Source organism: Arachis hypogaea, chromosome 19 (genome assembly GCF_003086295.3).
Source record: "Arachis hypogaea cultivar Tifrunner chromosome 19, arahy.Tifrunner.gnm2.J5K5, whole genome shotgun sequence".
Taxonomy (NCBI): Eukaryota; Viridiplantae; Streptophyta; class Magnoliopsida; order Fabales; family Fabaceae; genus Arachis; species Arachis hypogaea.
Genome location: NC_092054.1, coordinates 145,911,204 through 145,930,705, shown reverse-complemented (window position 1 = coordinate 145,930,705; position 19,502 = coordinate 145,911,204). Strand labels below are relative to the sequence as shown.

Here is a 19,502-nt window from a genome sequence, read left to right as displayed (position 1 = left end):
TACAAGTTGATCAAGCGATAAAGCTTCAACATAGATTAGTCCTTGAAAGAAAATTTGCTAATATATTTCGCAAGAATTAATTTTGTGCACACGAGACAAGACACGAGAATTAACAATAGTTCAATACTGCTTTCATATGTTAGGAACCATAATGAACCATCTGAGGTTTACCTTATGAGAAGGAAGATCGAGGTCCTTGTCTGCCTTAATCATTTTCCAGATTTTCTGACAACTGTAAGGAAAGTCTGACGCAGGAACTACTCCATTCGAGTCCCGAGTAATATCGCAGATTTTTTCTCACAATTCCGCAACCTACAATGAAAATAATCCAAAAGAAGTAGAAAAGTGATGTAAATTATCAAATATGAGAGATAATCATAACTTCATATAGCATTAGGGCTCCTAGAAATAGAGTATGGTCTATTAAGAGATAGTACAAAGTTAGTTGGTTTAGTTATCAGAGTTCTATAGCTAATAGATTTTTGTTTAGTTAGTTTTGTGTTTTGGTTAGTTAGTTAAAGCTTGCTCTTCATGGTTATTCTTGAGAAGAGTCTGACTCTGAATCATGTGTATATATATAACAATTGTATTGGTCATTAGTGTGAAGAAATAATACTGGTTTTCATTAAGCTCATTTTTATTTTTTTTTCTCTAAACAAGTAACCAACTTTGTTCTTAATTTTCTGCATTACTTCACAGCTTGTTTTTCAATCTGTGATGTCACCTTTCTGACAAAAGAAGTACCACTCCTTCTCTCCCATCTTTGCTTTTTCTGCACACCAAATAATAATCAAAATAACCAGTCATAACTCATAAGTCATAACTAACTAACTGCTCATGTACGGACATAATATTACTACTTCTTACTTGGTAAATCCCAAGGTCCGGATTTGTTCAAATCGGCTTCACCTATGGCAGTTGCACTGAAGTTGCTGTTCATGACCTTCTCGGTGAGGTAATAAGTGATGATTTCTTCATCTGTTGGGTGGAGTCCGAAACCTGGTGGCAAATCCAGCGGCTCCTTGCCTTTGTTAACTACGACAGGCTCTTCCATCTAACACAATCAAACTAAATATCTTTTAACAGATTTTTAGCAGAAAAGGAAGCAATCAATCAGCTTTATATTATCATTCTATAATGAAATTGCATCAACAAAATTAAATTAACAAAGGTGAAAATATATTTAGTTATTTACAAAATCAAATGGAGAGAGTAATAAATCTCCAATAGCATAAATCAGAGAAAACAAATCTATCCATAGAAAATGAAAGGAAAACTAAAAAAGAACCTTGAACTTTTATGAGGATATCATCGAACACTTTCTCTAAGTTAACAAGGACAACATCCAAGAAATTATACGTTAGCATAAAATAAAGGATATCATATTAAAAAAAGAGTGTCACGCATATGTATAGAAATCATACTTCAAATATTGTCGGAAATCACTGATTCCTTGAATAGCTAGATAGAAACAAAAATTTTCTCACAAAATCAGTAAGCAAAAATATCTAGACTAATTGTGTCGCCATCAAATTCACTGAATAATCGCAAAAGTAACAAAAGTAAAATCCAAAATCAGAGAAGTAATACATCAAACCGTAATTGGAAAAATTCCACGAAGAACAAAAAGAGAGAGAGAGACAGAGAAAGACAGAGACAGAGAGGGAAATCTCAAAAGTTACCGTGTCGCGACCAAAGGAGGCGATGCATCGACAGAGGAGACAACGGAAAAAGAGATTATCGAAGCATGCGGTGGCGGCAAGGACACGAATGGATATAGTGGTGGTGTTGGCGGTGGCGATGGAGGCGGCGATGGCTGTGAGCTTTAGGGTTGAAGCTTGATAATCATTTTGGATTTGACGAGATCTTCTCTCTCACACAGCAACGGGTGATAGCTTTAGGGTTTGTTTGGAGGGGGGTTTGGAAATTTTAATTATGTGTAACAGTGGGGCCTGGGGGGATTTTTTATAATTATGCAGGGGAGTTTTATAATTTGCCACAAATGAAATATTTTGTGTAGGTTTTAAAAATTCCCACTAGAAAACCTCCACTAATTATTAAAAACCTTGTAGTGTTGGAGCGGTTACATAACCGCCGCAAAATATTTTGCGGTGATTTTGCTACAAAATCGCCGCTAACTGTCGAAAGTTTTGTAGTGAAAATTATAATATAAAATAAAAAAGTTACATTACCAATTAACCTATAATATATATTAAACTAAAATCAATCACCAATATATTTGTATATAACTACATATGATATTTGATTTAATTTTAATGTGTTTTTATATTTTAATATATATTTCATACTAATGGCTAATATTAGTGTACACCTAATATATTTAATAATATTAAAAATATAACTATTTATATACCTCTTCCTATAAGTTTAAACGTTTGAGAAAAATAATTTTATGATATGATATCAAAATTTTTATATCTAAAAAGTGTAGAATTCGATATTTGGTGAACTCTAAAAAAAATATCAACATAAGACAAATAAAAAAAACACACAAAAATAATTAAAATTAAAATTTTTACTAATAATAATTGTCTTAAATTAATATTTTAGATTTGCTTATTGAATTTAAGCATATTTTGTGAAAGGATGAATTGAATGAGAGTCAATCGAAAATTTTACGCCCATAATCCAAAACACAATACCAAACTGAACATGGTATTTTATTTAGAATAAAGTATTACTTTTGTCCCTAGAGTTCCATATCCTCTCCTTGATTTCAATGGAGCCTAAAGAATGCCAATTTGGAACGAGGCAAAGCAGCAAACATATCTATTGTAATCTAACAATATAAAACTTGCAGGAAGGTAATCACTCTTTAGGCAACAGAACAAACAAGAAGAAGAATCTAGGTTTTAGAATCAACCAACCTGAGAATTGGGGTTGACGCAAAAACTTGGAGTTGTGCACGTGAAGCTTTAGAGGGACAAGCTGGGAATCCGAGGAGAGGATAGGAAAAGGAGAGATCGCTGTGGAACTGAGCTACATACATTTAGCACGGTAGCAGTAGCAACAGCAATGGCAGTCAAATATCAGCATAATCAGAAAATGCGGCAACAACTAGCATGGTGAGCTGTAGCGAAGATGGCAGAGGCTAGGTGTGCTACACCAGCGACTGGCATGGTGAACTGTAGTCTAACATAGCATCATCATGCTCTCTCCTTTGTGAGGAGCAGAAAGCAGCAGTGAAGCCGGCAGAGTCTTCAAGTGTGGAGGCGGATTGGAAGCATTCAAGATAACGAAAAGGTAATTTGGTTACTTCGATTTTATTTTTTCTTTTTTTTGGTTCAGTTTTTGCCACCTAATAATTAACTTGATAACTTTTTATAAAATACTTATACAATCTAAATATCAATAATCAAATTTAAATTGGATTTGTATTTTTTTTATTAGAAAAGATAGGTTATTTATCAGTTAGTGTTTTTTTTTAAAGTTAGTTTTGATTTGGACAATTATAGTTAGAAGATTTTTTTTTTTTGCTAGGGATGTTATCATAAAGACACTACAAGAAAAATGAGTTTTAGCGACAAATTTTTAGCGGCAATAACATAATAGTCACTGTTTCTTTTATTCAACTATTCAAGTTATATTTTTATGGCCATTATATATTTGTCACTAATACTATATATTATAATGGCAATTGTTATTATTGCCACTAAAATATACATAAAAATTTTAAAAGGATATCAAAGACCCCTATAGAGAAAGATATATGGAAGTTTAGATACATGGGATCAGACTGAAACACTGAATGAAAAGTATGAGTTTTCACTTTGCTTGTAGTTGTGGTAGATTTGCAAATAGAATGTTAAAAATATGGCCTGCTATTTTACCATTTGTGATTTGTTGACTTATTTGTTTTTCTATTCATTTTGTATACACTAATTTATTATTATAACTTATTATCATATGTATAGTAATAGAATAAATAATGAATATGCATCTTTATCTTTATTTATATATTGAGTCTGTACTTACTTAACAGTCAACTCTAAACAGTTGAGCCTCTCATACCTTGGATCTGTGTAGATTTTGATAGAGTTAGAGTTAGATTTTGGCAACTTTTTGAAGCTTTGACATCATTTTCCCCTCGTTCGTTCACCATTCTCAAAGGTATTATTATTCTATTAAAGCTAAAAAGAGGACTTCATTCTTCAATTAAAGGGCCACTCTCCTTTTAATGCAATGCAAAAAGGCCACCCTTTACAAAGGCTTGTAGTTGTGGCAGCACAGCACTAGCAGTGTCACAACTCTTCACTCTTCAACGACAAGGTTCAGTGGTCAAGAGAGAAATCCTTTTGTTTATCTCCCTTACATCCATGGTTTTTATGAAAAAGATATATCTCTTGTGTCCCGGAAGATTATGTTAGCAGCAAGTGATCATCATCACTTTGTGGTTACTTCCTGGAAGGAAACTCAACTATGCTGAAATGCAAAGTCGCATGTGAAGTCTTGGCAGTTTAGAATCTATTTAATGGTCTCTGGCAACTAACTTGGCCGATTTAGATCATTGCTAATACTCACATTGCTACATTGATGTAACATAGTTATAAGTTTATAGTATTTTTTGTTGTTTTTTGTAATATAATTTATTATTTTTCAAGATAAATTTGTGTAATATTTTGAGTTTAATAAAATATCTCATTTTGTAATAATTAATTTCAGTATATTTATATTATGCATAATAATAATAATTGTTGGCAAAAATAATTTAGATTTTAGAAAAAAAGATAGTTCGTTGCTTCTAAGAAAATGAGTATAGTATAATTAAAAAAAAAGTGTTAAGATTTTAGCGGTAATAGTAATGGCAACTAAAAGTGAATAACATTATAATTTTAGAATTATTTTTAATGGCCACATAAATTGCTGGTAAAATAGGTTTTGACGGCAATAGTAATGGTCACTAAAAGTGAGTAACATTGCAATTTTAAAATTACTTTTGGTGGCCATATAGATTGTCAAGAAAATGGTCGCTAAAAGTGATATACTTTTTGCCGTCATTAGAAAAGTCTTTACCGGCAAATGTTATAATTTCCGTTAAAACCTTTTAACGACAAAATATAAGACGGCTAATGTCTAATTGCCAGTAAATATAGTAGCGGCTATTTTTATTGCTGCTAAAAGCAAAATAAATGACTGCTAAAATTTATTTTTCTTGTAGTGAGAGTCGAATTTGTGAATTGTGATTTTATAAATGATGAATATTTTTTTAATGACTATTTAACAGCATATACAAAAAGAGAAATTATGCTCCTTTAAAGTGAATGAACAACAACAACAACAACAACAACAACAACAACAACAACAAAGCCTTATCCCACTAAGTGGGGTCGGCTACATGAATCAAACGACGCCATTGTGCTCTGTCATGTATCATGTCTACAGAGAGACCGTTTACATGTAGATCTCGTTTGACCACCTCATGGATGGTCTTCTTAGGTCTTCCTCTGCCTTTCGCCCTTTTGTCTATCTTCCATCTCATCCACCCTCCTGACTGGATGTTCTATCGGTCTTCTTCTCACATGTCCAAACCACCTGAGACGCGATTCAACCATCTTTTCCACAATGGGTGCTACTCCAACTCTCTCCCTTATATCTTCATTCCTTATTTTATCCAATCGCATATGACCACTCATCCATCTCAACATCTTCATCTCTGCCACACTCAACTTATGTTCGTGCTCCCCTTTAGCCGCCCAACACTCTGTACCATAAAGCATAGCCGGTCTTATAGCGGTGCGATATAATTTACCTTTAAGTTTTAAAGGCACTTTTTTGTCGCATATAAAACCAGATGCACTCCGCCATTTTGACCAACCTGCTTGGATCCTATGATTTACATCCTGTTCAATCTCTCCATTATCCTGTATGATGCACCCAAGATACTTAAAACTTTTAAATTTTCGTAGGATGTTTTCTCCAATCTTCACCTCTATATTGGAGTTTTCCCTTCTCAAACTGAACTTACCTTCCATATATTCCGTCTTGCTACGGCTTATGCGCAGACCATACACTTCTAGAGCTTCTCTCCATAACTCCAACTTCTTATTTAGGTCTTCCCTTGACTCTCCCATAAGGACGATATCATCGGCAAAAAGCATGCACCATGGCACAAGCTCTTGGATGTGCTCTGTGAGTACTTCCAAGACTAATGTGAAAAGGTATGGACTTAAGGATGATCCCTGGTGTAATCCAATACCAATAGGAAATTCCTCTGTCACACCACCTTGAGTCTTCACACTAGTTATGGCCCCATCATACATGTCTTTAATTGCCTGAATATATGCGATCCTTACTCTCCTCTTTTCTAAAACATTCCATAAGACCTCCCTTGGTACCCTATCATACGCTTTTTCCAAATCAATAAACACCATATGTAGATCTCTTTATTACTACGATACCTCTCCATCATCCTTCTTAATAGGTATATCGCTTCAGTGGTAGATCTGCCTGGCATAAATCCAAATTGGTTCTCTGTTACTTGTGTCTCTTTTCTCAACCTCCGTTCTATCACCCTTTCCCATAGTTTCATAGTATGACTCATAAGCTTAATCCCTCTATAGTTTCCGCAAATTTGTATATCCCCCTTATTCTTGTAGATAGGTACCAAGGTGCTCTTTCTCCACTCATCAGGCATCTTCTTTGACCTTAAAATCTCATTAAAAAGCTTGGTTAACCAGTTGATGCCTTTTTCCGCAAGACCATTCCAAACCTCAATCGGGATATTATCAGGTCCTACTGCCATGCCATTTTTCATCTGCTTTAGAGCCTCTTTTACCTCGAAGTCTCGAATCTTTCGATAGTAGTCAAAGTTTTGATCTTCTTCCCTTGGGCATAATCGACCAAGGCTCGGAAGAGTCTTCTGTCCCTCATTAAATAACTCGTAGAAGTAGCTTTTCCACCTTTCATTAATCTTCTCCTCTTGAGCCAACACCTCTCCATCCTTATCCTTTATGCACTTAACCTTATCCAAATCTCTTGTTCTTCTTTCCCGGCTCTTTGCGATTTAAATTTAATTTAAATCAAAATAACAAACGCGTACATCATGAAAATTATAAATTCAATAGATTGAGATTTTAGAGATATTCTCCACATCCAAGCAATTTTAGCATTCAAGCTCATCCAAGTAATTTTAGATCATGCATTTTTTCCGTTTTTTTTCCTCATGCTTCTTCTGATCTCTTCTTCTTCTTCTCTTCTCCCCGCGCTTCTTCTTCTTCTTCTTCTTCTTCGCCTTCTTCTTCGCGTTCTTCCTCCTCTTCTTTATCCTCCTTCTTTTTTGCGTTCCTTCTTTTTCATGTGTTTTCTTCTTATCGTCATTCTTTTGTTGTTGCTATTGTATTTTTTTTGTCTTTTCCTCCTTCTCTCCCTAGTGAAGAAGTAGTAGAAGGTGAGGAGTGATGACAAGTCATCTTAGCCTAGTTTCACTAGCCTTTTTCTTTTGTTTTCACTTGATTTATACACTTTCTTGAGCCATAAGCAAGCCAATTGGGTAGATTTCCATGTTTCCTTTGATTCAATCAACCATGTATGAATTAAGGCAATTTCATGAGATTCTATGCTATAATTGTCATATATTATGAAAGAATAACAAACTCATGATTTTAAGCAAAGCTTTGATGTGTTTGGTTGATTGATGATAGGTGAAAAGAGTTTTGAAGAAGGTTGAAGAAAGAAGGAATGGCTAGGAGCAAGAGAGAACAAAAAGCTTGAGCAAAAGTTTGACCTCAAACTTTAGCTCAAACTTTTGGAAGAATTGAAAAACACTCCAGAGGAAAAAAAGCTTGAGCAAAAGTTTGACCTAAAACTTTAGCTCAAACTTTTGGGATCACAAACTCAATACCCTGGAGAGAAAAGCTTGTGCCAACGTTTGAGGTCAAACTTTTGCTCAAACGTTGGCGCCACACTTGCACACCCTGGAGGAAAAAGCTTGCGCCAACGTTTGAGGTCAAACTTTTGCTCAAACGTTGGCGCAACACACATTTACAAGGGGGCCAACGTTTGAGCAAAAGTTTGACCTCAAACTTTGGCTCAAACGTTGGTAGCAGCAAGGAAGCTTAGCTGATGCGAAAAGTTTGAGTAAAAGTTTGACCTCAAACTTTTACTCAAACTTTGACTCAAGCTTTTATGTTTTTCAACCCGGTTCACAATGGATCTTTCTCCAACTCCAAGAGCAATCAACCAAAGCCTTTATCAACCCAATTCCATCAAGAACAAAGGCCCAATTCAAGGCTTGAAGACCATTTGAAGAAAGTGTATAAATAGCTTAGGATTTAAGTTTTGAAAGGAGCTTGTTTTGAGAATTTTCATAACACTTACAGTAGAGAACTCACTTTACATTTTTGTTTGGCTGTTTTAGAATTCTAGAGAATTGGGGAGGAGAATTGATCTCTCTTCTTCCTGGTTCTTGTTGAGCACTCTTTACTTTTCTTGCTTGGGATCTTAGGTGGAGAATTGAAGAACTTCTATTTCAATCTCACCTTTGGATCTTGTTTAATTTTCTGCATAATCAAAATTCAATTTCTGTTCATTGCTTCTTCTTCTATTCTCTCTGCAATTTACATTTCCCTTGCAATTGTTCTTGCTGGATCTAGGAAGGCAATGAGATCTAGACTTGGTTATCTAGTCTCTTGGGTCCTGAGATCTACAGCTTTAAATTTCAATTTCACTGTTTCGTTGCTAGACCAAGCTGATTTCCATTTTTGTCAAGATCCGGTTCAATTGAATCCATCTTCTACATTCCTGTTTGTTGCAATTTATTGTTCCTTGTTTAATTTCTGCAAATCCACTCCCCAATTCCCTTTATCATTCAAGCCATTTACATTTCTTGCACTTTAAGATTCTGCAATTTACATTTCTTGCAATATAAGTTTCTGCAATTTACATTACTTGTTCTTTAAGATTCAGCTTATTTACTTTCTTTGCTCTTTAATTTTCTGCAATCTACCCTTCTCCCTTTTTAATTTCATGCAATTTAGCTTCTGTCGAATACAAACCACTCAAATCCATTCTTGATCCGCTTGACTAAATCAACCACTAAACTAAAATTGCTCAATCCTTCAATCCCTGTGGGATCGACCTCACTCCCGTGAGTTTTATTACTTGATACGACCCGGTGCACTTGCCGGTTAGTTTTGTGTGTTTGGAATTCGTTTTTCATTTTCCGAAAATACGCATCAAGGAGGAAGAGTTTTAAATTGTGTAGAACAAAAATGAACCGAACATGTTATTATTATGGTGAAACAATTGTATAGTACTAAATGAATGGAACATTATCCATTATATAAATTCAAATTCAAACAACTTTCTGCATAATGAACCGAACATGTACTCATGGTGAAACAATTTTATAGTATTGAGTGAACGAAATATAATCCATTATATATATATATATATATATATATATATATATATATATATATATATAATACGAAATATCTCTGTCTACAATTTAGAGATTATCCACTACTAGAAAATTAGTTATTACAGACGGATATTTCCGACGGATTTTATCCCACTGAAATACAGACGGAATTTCAGAGGGATTTTTTTATCGGAAAACAAAAAAAATAGATTAGCATAAATTACAGACGGAAAAGAGAATCCGTCTATAATTCTGTCGGAAAAATTAATTTTTTTTCCGTAGAATAGTTACAGACGGATTTTCCGTCTGTAATTAAGTAGATAAAACACGCATTTTATTAAATTATTACAGACGGAAAATCCGTCTGTAATTTAAAATTTTCTGTCTGAAAATTTTAATTTAGACCTAACCTATACCCTCTTCTCTCTCCGTGGCAGCCCCCATTCAAACTGTGTTTCGAGCTCCATTCATAGATCAAACACGAGCTTCTTCCTCTCTCCCTGGCACGAGTTACTTTTCTCTCGGTGGCTGCTACTTCTGCTTCTTCCGCCGTGGCCGTTGCCGCTGCCGCCGCTGCTTGCATCGCACAATCTCTCTGTCATCCCTTGCGTCCTACGAGATCCCCCCGCCGTCGCTCTCATCGCAGAGCTCTCTCTGCCGACGCTCTCATCGCATCTGCTCCCTCTGGCACCTCTCCCATCTAATCTCAACTCACTCTCTCAGTTCTTCTTGTAACCATCTCAAATTTCAGGTATATAAATCCTGATTTTGTGATTCTGTTCTTTGTGATAAACCTTAGGGCTCAATTTTTCTGTGCCAGTTTTAGGTTTATCATACTCTACTTTTGTGCTTCGTTTGAATCTGTGGATTTACTCTGATTTTGATGAATTTTTTCTGCAATCGAAGCTTTCGTTTGAATTATTTGCTTGGACGAATGTTGAATCTGTTCTGTTCTGCTTTGTTCAAGTAATTTGTAATTCAATTTGAGCTATTTGTTTGATAATTATTTACAACTTTCATTGTTTGATAATCATTTGCTTGTTATTCAGTGTTACAGCTCAAGATCTTGTTGACACTATGCTTCTAAATTTCTGATATCTTCACTCTTAACGATGGATCTGTAACGCCTCTACTCAAGGTTAGGGTTTCATGTCTCTAATTATATGCTAATTATGAGATTATGTTGATAGTAATTGAGATTGTGAATGTTGCAGAGCATGACAGTGCATAATATGTATGTTGGAGAGGGTTCAGACTTCCAATATAATATATAAAAGGGTGGCTGAGCAGTGGGGTTCTCTTGGTGACTTGACTACGTCTGTTACATCGATTCGATTCAATTGATACAGAAGGAATACTCAGGATCTGCTAGAACTGGAGATGGATCTATTAGACGAGATCAAGTTGGTGAGGTCAAAATACTCAGGTTAATATTTCAATTGCATAACCCTTATAGAGTTCTATTTTATGTTTCAGAATTGTTATTCTGGTAAATAAGGTTTAGTTCAATATTTAATCTGTATTGGTTTCTGTGTTGTTGGCTTATGTATTTTGCAGCTTGTTCAACAGGGTTCACTGAATTATATTAGTTCCCAGGTAAAGCTGGCCCTCCTTGTCTCTCCCAAGTCTTGAAGACATACTTAATCAATTTTTAACCCTTTAATTCTTATCTTCTGTGAGCTCTGAAGCAATGGTAAAAGGATTGGAGGAGTTAGTAATCAATTTTTAACCCTTTAATCTGAGAAGGCTCAAAGTGAGCTGGAGCATAGTCCAATCTTCTCATTCAGAACCAGAGAGTTGGAGCATAGTCCAATCACTAGTCTTCCACTACTACATTACTATATATCGAGAGTGCGTTTGAGCCTACAAGCTTCTAACTAATATTTTTCTCTTCATGGAACAGTTGGTTGAATCTATTTTAAGCAAGGTTGTAGAAGAGTTCGAGCATCAGATTGCAAGCAGAGGAGGTGAACAGTTACAACCAAAAATAACTTCAAGAGATCCTATTTCTCAAAGCAATGGGTCTTCAAGAGGTGAACAGTTACAACCAAAAATTTCTTGAATGTAAGTAGAACTGTCCAATGAACATGACAACATAGCAAAGAAATAGGAAAGTGATGTTGATTCCTTTTATTGTTGATCTTTTTCTAGTCATATTCTAGCACTTGTTCTGTTTGGTTTATTTTCTTGAGAGTAAAAACTAAAACGAGGTTCAGGGCCACCTAATTAGAAGATAAGAGGTGAATTTAATACATTAACAGATGTAATACATTCGGTTTTCTTTTTAAAGATAATATAAAAAATTATTTTTACTGTGGCATGTAATTGGATGTATTTGTAAATTAAATTCTTTTAAACATTAGCCTGAAAAGAAAATGTGCAAGTTTCATTGAACCTTGAAAAGGTATCGAGATGGGGGGAGGGGCGACGGGGGGCACCCGATATCTTCTACAAGGAAGCTCAGCGCCTTGGCTATGTTGCTCGCTCTGCCTTCAAGGTTCTCGAAACTTCTGTTTCTTCTTCTTCTTCTAACTAACTAACTAACTTTGAGTTAACAGCTGGTACAGATACAGAAGCAGCACAAGCTCATCAAGGCTGGCTCATCCGTACTGGACCTCGGCTGTGCTCCGGGTGCTTGGCTCTCCACAGGTACCCTCTCTTACTTGAAACTTACCAAATAAAAGAAAATGGACTGACTTTGTTGTGGAAAAATGCTGAACAAACATTTTATGGAATTAGGGTTCCGAATTTTTGGTGGTGGTTTTGCTCAACAATCACCATTCCTAAATGTAATACAATCAAGTTTTGGCTGTTGACTTTTCAGCAAAAAGGTTTTTCTGTTATACTTTTGGACATGTGCCCTTTGGTTTCTAGAATCACAACTAAAGATGCAGCTCTGTCAGTGGAGCTAGGGATGCGAGCATTGGATTTGGCTGTTGGCAGAAGAGCTGCATTTTCAGTTTATGCTGACGGTGATGATAATCAGGAAGGTGAGCAAAGCCATGATGATCCATCCACTTTGGCGGAAACTGGAGTGTTGCAAGTTGGTGGGAACCTTCTTATAAAGCTTTTGGAGAGCGAAGATGCAAAAGGTGGTGTGGTTCATTTATTGTTCCAAATTGCTGATTTTTGAAAACAGGATAGTTAAAGTATCTTGAGTTAACTAGGTCTTGTATATAAATTCTTGCAGGAAATTTGTTGCTTGCTAAGAGAAGCTTATTTTCAATGCATTTGTCCTCATAATTTGGGTTAACTTGGTAGAACTGCTGTTTTGTGTTTTTGTTTATTTTTTGTACCTCCCCGCAGCACTATCTGTTCATAGACTGGTGTAACTTTTAAAACTCTTATTCTAGTTCACTTTCCCTCGTAACATGCATCATCTAACAAGTTGGATATTTACTGTGGTTTCTTATTTTGTGATTGCAGAACAATCTTCATGAACTTTGGGCCCTTCTCAATTTTCTTCTGCCTGAAATTTTTAGCTCTGCTGAAACTTTTGATGAATGGTTCCAAATATCAGGTAAAATGATCTAAATATACTTTACTATTTACTTGTAAATACATATTTTAACATATAAAAATTAATTTTAACAAAATGCTTAAATATAATGTCTATGTCATTATTATTACTCTTATTTGAATATAAATTTTCACTTATGAGTTACCAAAATAATTTAGTTAACTATGACGCTGAAAAAAAAAAAGATAAGACTCCTCAATCCTTTTCCCGCCTTTGAGAAAAGATTAAGAATCTCACTATAAAAACATTTGGAACGATGTGTCACGGTTAGATAAAAGAGTGAGTAAAACAAGGAAGGATAGTTAAATGATGATAATGAATTCTAAAACTTAGTAATATGGATGAGATTCCAAGTCACCAGTTTTGAATAGGATAAGAGATAAACAAAAACTTAAAAAGGAATATGATAGATATAGCTGAGATAAAAAAGGTGTTTATTGCAATTGTTTCTAACTTTTCCACAGGCTTCAATTATTATATGTATAAATGTTTCTATGATCATAGTGATGCTTATTTTAATCTTGATTCTATTTGGTTGATTTTAGATTTCTGCAAGGACCTGAAACTGATCGAGCTACAGTTAAAAAAATTAGAGAGGCCATTGACAACCAAATAGAAATTACTGTGCAGCTCATTAATTATCAAAGAGTGGTAACAATTAATATAAGCTTCTTTAATTAACATTTATTCTTTCTATATCCTTTGATTACTCTGCAGTCTGCACTCTACAGAGAAAAATAACAAATTTAACAATTTAAATCTTATTATTCTACTTGCTACTGAAGATTCTTAACTTCTACTCAATAATTCAGGTAAGAAGTTTTGGAATTTGTTTCATTTGCAACCTATGCGAGATCAGAAGGTAAGGTACAACACGCACGCGCGCGCGCACACACATATAGATAATCATACTAAATTTAATTAACCAGTTTTAAGATTGTGTTTTTATTAACAGGGAGAAGTACAGTATTTTATTGGTGTTCAACTTGATGGTAGCCAACAATTGGAGCCTCTTCACAACTGCATTGCAGATGATACTGCCAAAGAGGGACAATTATTGGTCTGTTTAATTTCTAATCATTAACTAATTCTTGCAATTCTCTTTATTTTACATTGGATAATTGTTGGTATGTATCTGTGTTAATCAGGTAAAACAAACTGCTGAAAATGTTGATGTTGCTGTTAGAGAACTTCCAGATGCTAATATGGTAATTAATTATATTTATTTGGCCACTCTTGTTATTATTGAGTGCTCATAAATGTGTTTGGAAAAGTTAAAAACTTAACAGGCACATGCTTATGATAGTTGATAAAATATCTTAGTTTGTTCTTCTCTGTCTTAGGCATATGGAGATTCATCTTTCCGGGATTGCAAGCTAGCCTCTGAGGAAGCAATGGCTACAATAGTTAAAAAGTTGCAGGTTTTGTTCCTTCACCTTTGCCAAGCCTTTGGACTTGGGCCAATCAAGCAAAACAAGCCTGGGGCCATCTTAGATGCATTTATCTATTTTGTTACTCTTGTGACTTAGTTTGATCTTCTATACCTCTATAATTTGCTTTATTTAAGTGTTAATTTGTGTTTCTCTGCCTCCCTTATCAGCTTATACATTGGCATATATAATGCCCTTGTTGAATTGCTATATGCTGTCTTATTTAGTGACCAACTACCATTTTACTGACTAATAATATTCAATTTGAGGGATGGTTTTCCTCACCAATTTGTTTATTGCTGACAGGCCCACAGAGCCATTAGGATGGTTTTCCTCACCAATTTCAAGGAAGTTGAAAGGCTTTCTAAAATCCTTTTTATATATACAAAAAAGGTGTTTATTGCAATTGTTTTCTTGGTTGCAAACTAATAGTGCTATATGATCAATGAATAAACAAATGATTTGATTATACATACAGTGATAACTACGCAGAATCCACTTTTTAGGGACAGCTTTCTGATGAATGGTTATGTTCTAAATACTGGCCGTGCAGCTCAAGGAATGCCTCTAAACAGCTGGATTTGTGAGTTTTAGTTACTTATTGTGCTGTCTTCATGTTTGTTTTGAATTTGTTATGTTTAGACTTTAGACTTTAGAGTTGAGGAACCAATTTTCATTTATTTAATTTTTATTTGTTATGAATGGTACTGGATTTTGTGCTTGTAGGTATCACCATTTGAAATTGTATCCAGAAGAGGAATCTGGTCCTCAGTCAACAAAGAAACCTGTTGTTATTTTTATTCAAGCATTCTAATTCACTCCAATTCTAATTTGGGTTTTAATTCTATTTCAGTCAGGAGATGTCAAAATTAACTTTCAATATGGAGCTTGATGCTGCCAATGCAACTTAGTTAACTATTAATATTTTAGATTATCCTATCTTTAAGTGCTAAGTGTAATTTGTGACATTCATGTAACATTGGGATGGTCATCTTATTTTTTTTGGGTATCTTTTTATTAAGACAATGAGATATTGGCCAATGATATTGAAAAATAACATCCAATTTTATAGGTATCATGTAATGAATATTATGTTTATTTATGTGATTTTTGGCTTTCTTTTTTCAATTTACAGTGTTTGATGGAGTAAATTTAGAAAACAAATCTAAAGTATTCATTTTGCAATGGAAAAATCTAAAAAAAAATCTATTTTATCTTACTGACGGATTTACAGACGGATTTTTTGTCTGTAATCAGAACGTGGGATGATTTCCCAAAGTTCAAATTATAGACGGAAAATCTGTCGAAAAATCCGTCTGTAATTACAGACGGAAAATCCGTCTGAAAATCCGTCTGTAATTACAGACGAAAAATCCGTCGGAAAATTCGTCTGTAATTACAGACGGAAAATCCGTCGGAAAGTTCGTCGCCTTTGGGAAATGGATAGAAAATTTACAGAGGGAAAATCCGTCGGTAACTGCTAAAAATCCGTCTGTAATTTTCCGACGGAAAAAAATCCGTCGGTAAATAATTTCCGACGGGGCTTTTACAGAGAGACAAAACCCGTTGGTAATTTCGTCGGTAACCAAAAATCCGTCTGTAATAAAGACTAAAGCCGTCTGTAAATCTGTCTGTATTAATCCATTTTCTAGTTGTGATCAATTCAATTCAATTCAATTCAGATTCAGAACACCTGCGTCCATTATCTTCTATTATTAATATCAAGGGAGCGTTAGTTAAGTTTTTAATAATATTTCAATTAAGTAAATATTTTGATTAAATAAGTATTCATTATAAATGTTTAGTTAATTATGAATAAATTAAAACCAAATTTTATAAAACAAAAATATTAGTGCCGTGCGTTAAAGCAAAAACCACATCTTTTTTATTTTACTTATTTATATTAATTTGTGAAAGAAATTTATTAGTAATTAATGTTTTTTAATATTAACCAATATTTTAAGTTGGTATTTTATTTTTATATTATTCAAATTTAAAATTATTTTTTAATATTTAAAATTAATGAAATATTAATAAAAAATAATAAATTTTATTGGTGGTGTCGTATTGTTTGTAATGAAATATTGTATTGAATCATATATTATTGATTGTTAACGATTGGACCAGATATATACCAGCGAATGTATCCCAAAAAAAAAAAAGAAAAAGAAAAAAAATACACGTGAATGTTATGTAAGTTGGTATAATAATAATAAAAAGGGATAAGTACGATTTTGGTCCCTCACGTTGAGGGTCAGAATCAAAATCGTCCCTCGTGTATATTTTGATTTAAAATCATCCTTAACGTGTTTTTTTGTATTAAAATCGTCCTTTTAAAATTTTTTGGACAAAAATACCCTCCACTACCATCAGCACCTTTACCTCCATCACTACCAGCACCTTTACTCCCACCACCACCACCAACACCTTTACCTACACCATCAAGAAAAACATCAATAAAATCAACACAAATTCAACAAATCCAAAAATCTAAAAATCAGAAATTCAACAAATTAACACAAATTCCCAAAATTCAACAAATTCAACAACCAAATAAAAAAACAACAAATCAAAATCAGCCACTACCACCACCACCACCAAACAACAAACAGAGATCAATTAACAAACTTCTTCCATCAACAGCAAACAACAATTCAGAAATCAAGAAATTCAGAAATCAAGAAAACCAACAACTCAAAACCAACAATGATTCAACAAATCAAATATTCAACAAATCAAGAAGCAGAAGACGAAGAAGAAACAGAAATCGAAGCAAGAAGCAGAGGCGGCGAGGCGGCGACCAGCAGCGGAACGGAAGCCGACGACGACGAGGAGATCACGGCGGCGACCTCCCTGTTTCTCCCCCCTTCTTTCTCTCTCCACCCCCCGGTAGCGTGGTGAGGACGACGGCGGCAGTGCAGTGAGGACGCGGTGGTGATGAAGGCACGGCGGCTCCAAGCCCGTGACCCCCTCACTCGCGATCCATCTCTCTTCGTGGTTCTGCTCACGATGGCACGACGCAAACGGCGCGATGGTGGCGGCGACATGTTCTGACGACAGCAACGCGAGTAGCAGCGCCGGCGCCGTCCCCTCCCCCCTTCCCCTTCCCCCTCTCCCTCCCCTCCCCCCTTCGCATTTCCTTTCAGCCCCCCACCCCCAAAAAGGCGTTTCCTCTCCCCCTCCCCCCAAAACGTGTTCTTTTCTTTTTTTTTTAATAAATTTTTTAATTTTTTTATTATTAAAGTAGGGGTATTTTAGGAATAAAATTAAATTTTTTTAAAAAGGACGATTTTAATACAAAAAAAATACGTTAAGGATGATTTTAAATCAAAATATACACGAGGAACGATTTCGATTCTGACCCTCAACGTGAGGGACCAAAATCGTACTTATCCCTAATAAAAAAGTTCTAGATTTTTTAGCATATCTCTTCAAACAATAATTTTTTTTTGGATTTTACTTAAATTTTTGTATAATTTTTTTTCTTTTTATTCGTTATTCTTTTTTTGTTGGAAAGGGAGAAAATAATAAAGGTCGAACTTTAAATTTTGTTATTATAGAAATTCCGATATTATGTCATAAAATTATTTTTTTTAAAAGGTTAAATTGATAAAAAAAGGGTCAAGTATGATTTTAGTTCCTAATATAGAGGCCGAAAATTTGTTTTGTCCCCAAGTTTATTTTGTAAACAAAATCTTCCCCAAAGTTTATGTTTGTTTTAAAATGATCCTTTCGCACCAAAAATAAATTTTAATGACAAGTTTGTCCCTTGTAATTTGTGTCCCTTAATTTCATTCTCGCGAATTTGACTCTTGCTCCTCAAATAACTCATAATGTTCTTAAAAACATTTGAAAGTTGAAACCTTTGTGTCAAACCCTCGAATACGTTGCTGCGAAGAGATTCTACGGAAGTGGTTGTAGGGATTTGGGTGGTGGAAGTTTCACAATCGGTGAGGTGTGACATTCGTCACTGATCTTCATCGCTGGACCAACTGATTTTTCAGGTACAGTTACTTTTCATGCCTTCAGCAATCACATCAACTGTTTATAGCATTTTGGGGGTTTGAACTTGACAACAATGTTGCTCCGTTTGAGCTTTTTGGGGTTTAATGTAGGCTTCCGATTTTGCTGCTATAGCTAGGGTTTGTATATATGTGTTTCTTTTATTTCGTCTCAATTTTAGTATCGTCTCTGTTTTAGTAATGTATTCTATTGGATAACAGGGTTGACTGGCAGAAGATGGTGTACATATACATGAGGGTGCATCATGGCGGTGCATTCGGTTATGAAGACGGGGTATTTAAGTACTTAAAGGGTCAAAGAACAATTATTGAGGACATTGACAGCGATCGTTGGTCTGTGTTTGAGGCCTATGAAGAGCTGAGATAGTAAGGGTACTTGCAGTCCAACATTGCAGCATTGTGGTGTAAAGATCCAGGCTTGGATGATTCGGAGACTAACTTGAAGATGCTGAAGGGTGACGCAGATGCAATCGAAATGTGTGACATTACTGGGTTAAGGGGATTGGTAGAGTTGTTTGTGGTCCACGATGTTGGGGATGCGGAGGTATTTCGGGAAGTGGGTTACATTGACGTTGGGGGAGTAGCTAAAGAAGGGAATGATGCTGGGCTTGAATTGGTTGTTTTTTATGGTCATGGGGCTGAAGCAACGGAGGGAAGTGAGGAACCTAATAAAGGAACCCAGGGTGGAGGACAGTTTCGAGGAGATGGAAATGGAACCAGTGAAGAAGACAGTGATGACCCCGAGTATTTGCCGTCCAATGAGGAGGGGGACAGTGCATGTGACATTCACTTTACTAATAGTGAGGAGGAGTATGAGTACGATAGTGCATTTGATGAAGATAATTCTGTGCCTAAGAAAGATACTGCTAGCAAGGGAAAGAGGGTTAAGACAAGTCAGATTAGTGATGTGGATGTGGTAGATAGTGATGAATTAGAGATAGACTATATGATTGGTGGAGATGAAGGGGAGGATGATGCTAATGATGCATCAGATCATGGGGGTCAAAGGTTTTCAGTTCATAAACTTTTGAAGAATATGAGCAGCTATAGATGGGTGGTAGGAATACTTTATGCATCCAGGCAAGAATTTAAGGATACTGTGTTGGCTTATGCAGTTCATACGGCTAGGAGTATCAAGTTTAAGAAGT

The 19,502-nt window shown here is 35.1% G+C and overlaps 2 protein-coding genes and 1 long non-coding RNA gene across 4 annotated transcripts; all 3 read left to right on the top strand.

Moving 5' to 3' along the window:
• The first annotated feature begins 9,799 nt into the window (after positions 1-9,799).
• LOC140181890 (uncharacterized) lies at positions 9,800-10,794 on the top strand. The gene is made up of 3 exons (XR_011877529.1): positions 9,800-10,133; positions 10,432-10,520; positions 10,597-10,794. It is a non-coding gene; the product is annotated as an uncharacterized lncRNA (long non-coding RNA).
• Positions 10,795-10,918: 124 nt separating this feature from the next.
• LOC112778976 (uncharacterized) lies at positions 10,919-13,575 on the top strand. 2 transcript variants are annotated; one of them, XM_072227868.1, is made up of 6 exons: positions 10,919-10,978; positions 11,286-11,879; positions 11,941-12,031; positions 12,122-12,474; positions 12,809-12,902; positions 13,448-13,575. In XM_072227868.1, exons 2-5 carry the CDS (start codon positions 11,795-11,797, stop codon positions 12,820-12,822), a joined length of 543 nt encoding a protein of 180 aa, XP_072083969.1. In that variant the 5' UTR covers positions 10,919-10,978; positions 11,286-11,794; the 3' UTR covers positions 12,823-12,902; positions 13,448-13,575. The 2 variants fall into 2 exon arrangements, 1 of the variants encoding a protein (XP_072083969.1); XR_011877708.1 differs by having other exon boundaries at positions 11,286-12,031; positions 12,369-12,474.
• A 144-nt stretch (positions 13,576-13,719) lies between these two features.
• On the top strand, positions 13,720-14,909 carry LOC140181979 (phototropin-1-like). Its single transcript, XM_072227867.1, has 5 exons — positions 13,720-13,764; positions 13,858-13,962; positions 14,051-14,110; positions 14,246-14,323; positions 14,811-14,909. Exons 1-5 carry the CDS (start codon positions 13,750-13,752, stop codon positions 14,811-14,813), a joined length of 261 nt encoding a protein of 86 aa, XP_072083968.1. The 5' UTR covers positions 13,720-13,749; the 3' UTR covers positions 14,814-14,909.
• Positions 14,910-19,502: the final 4,593 nt, after the last annotated feature.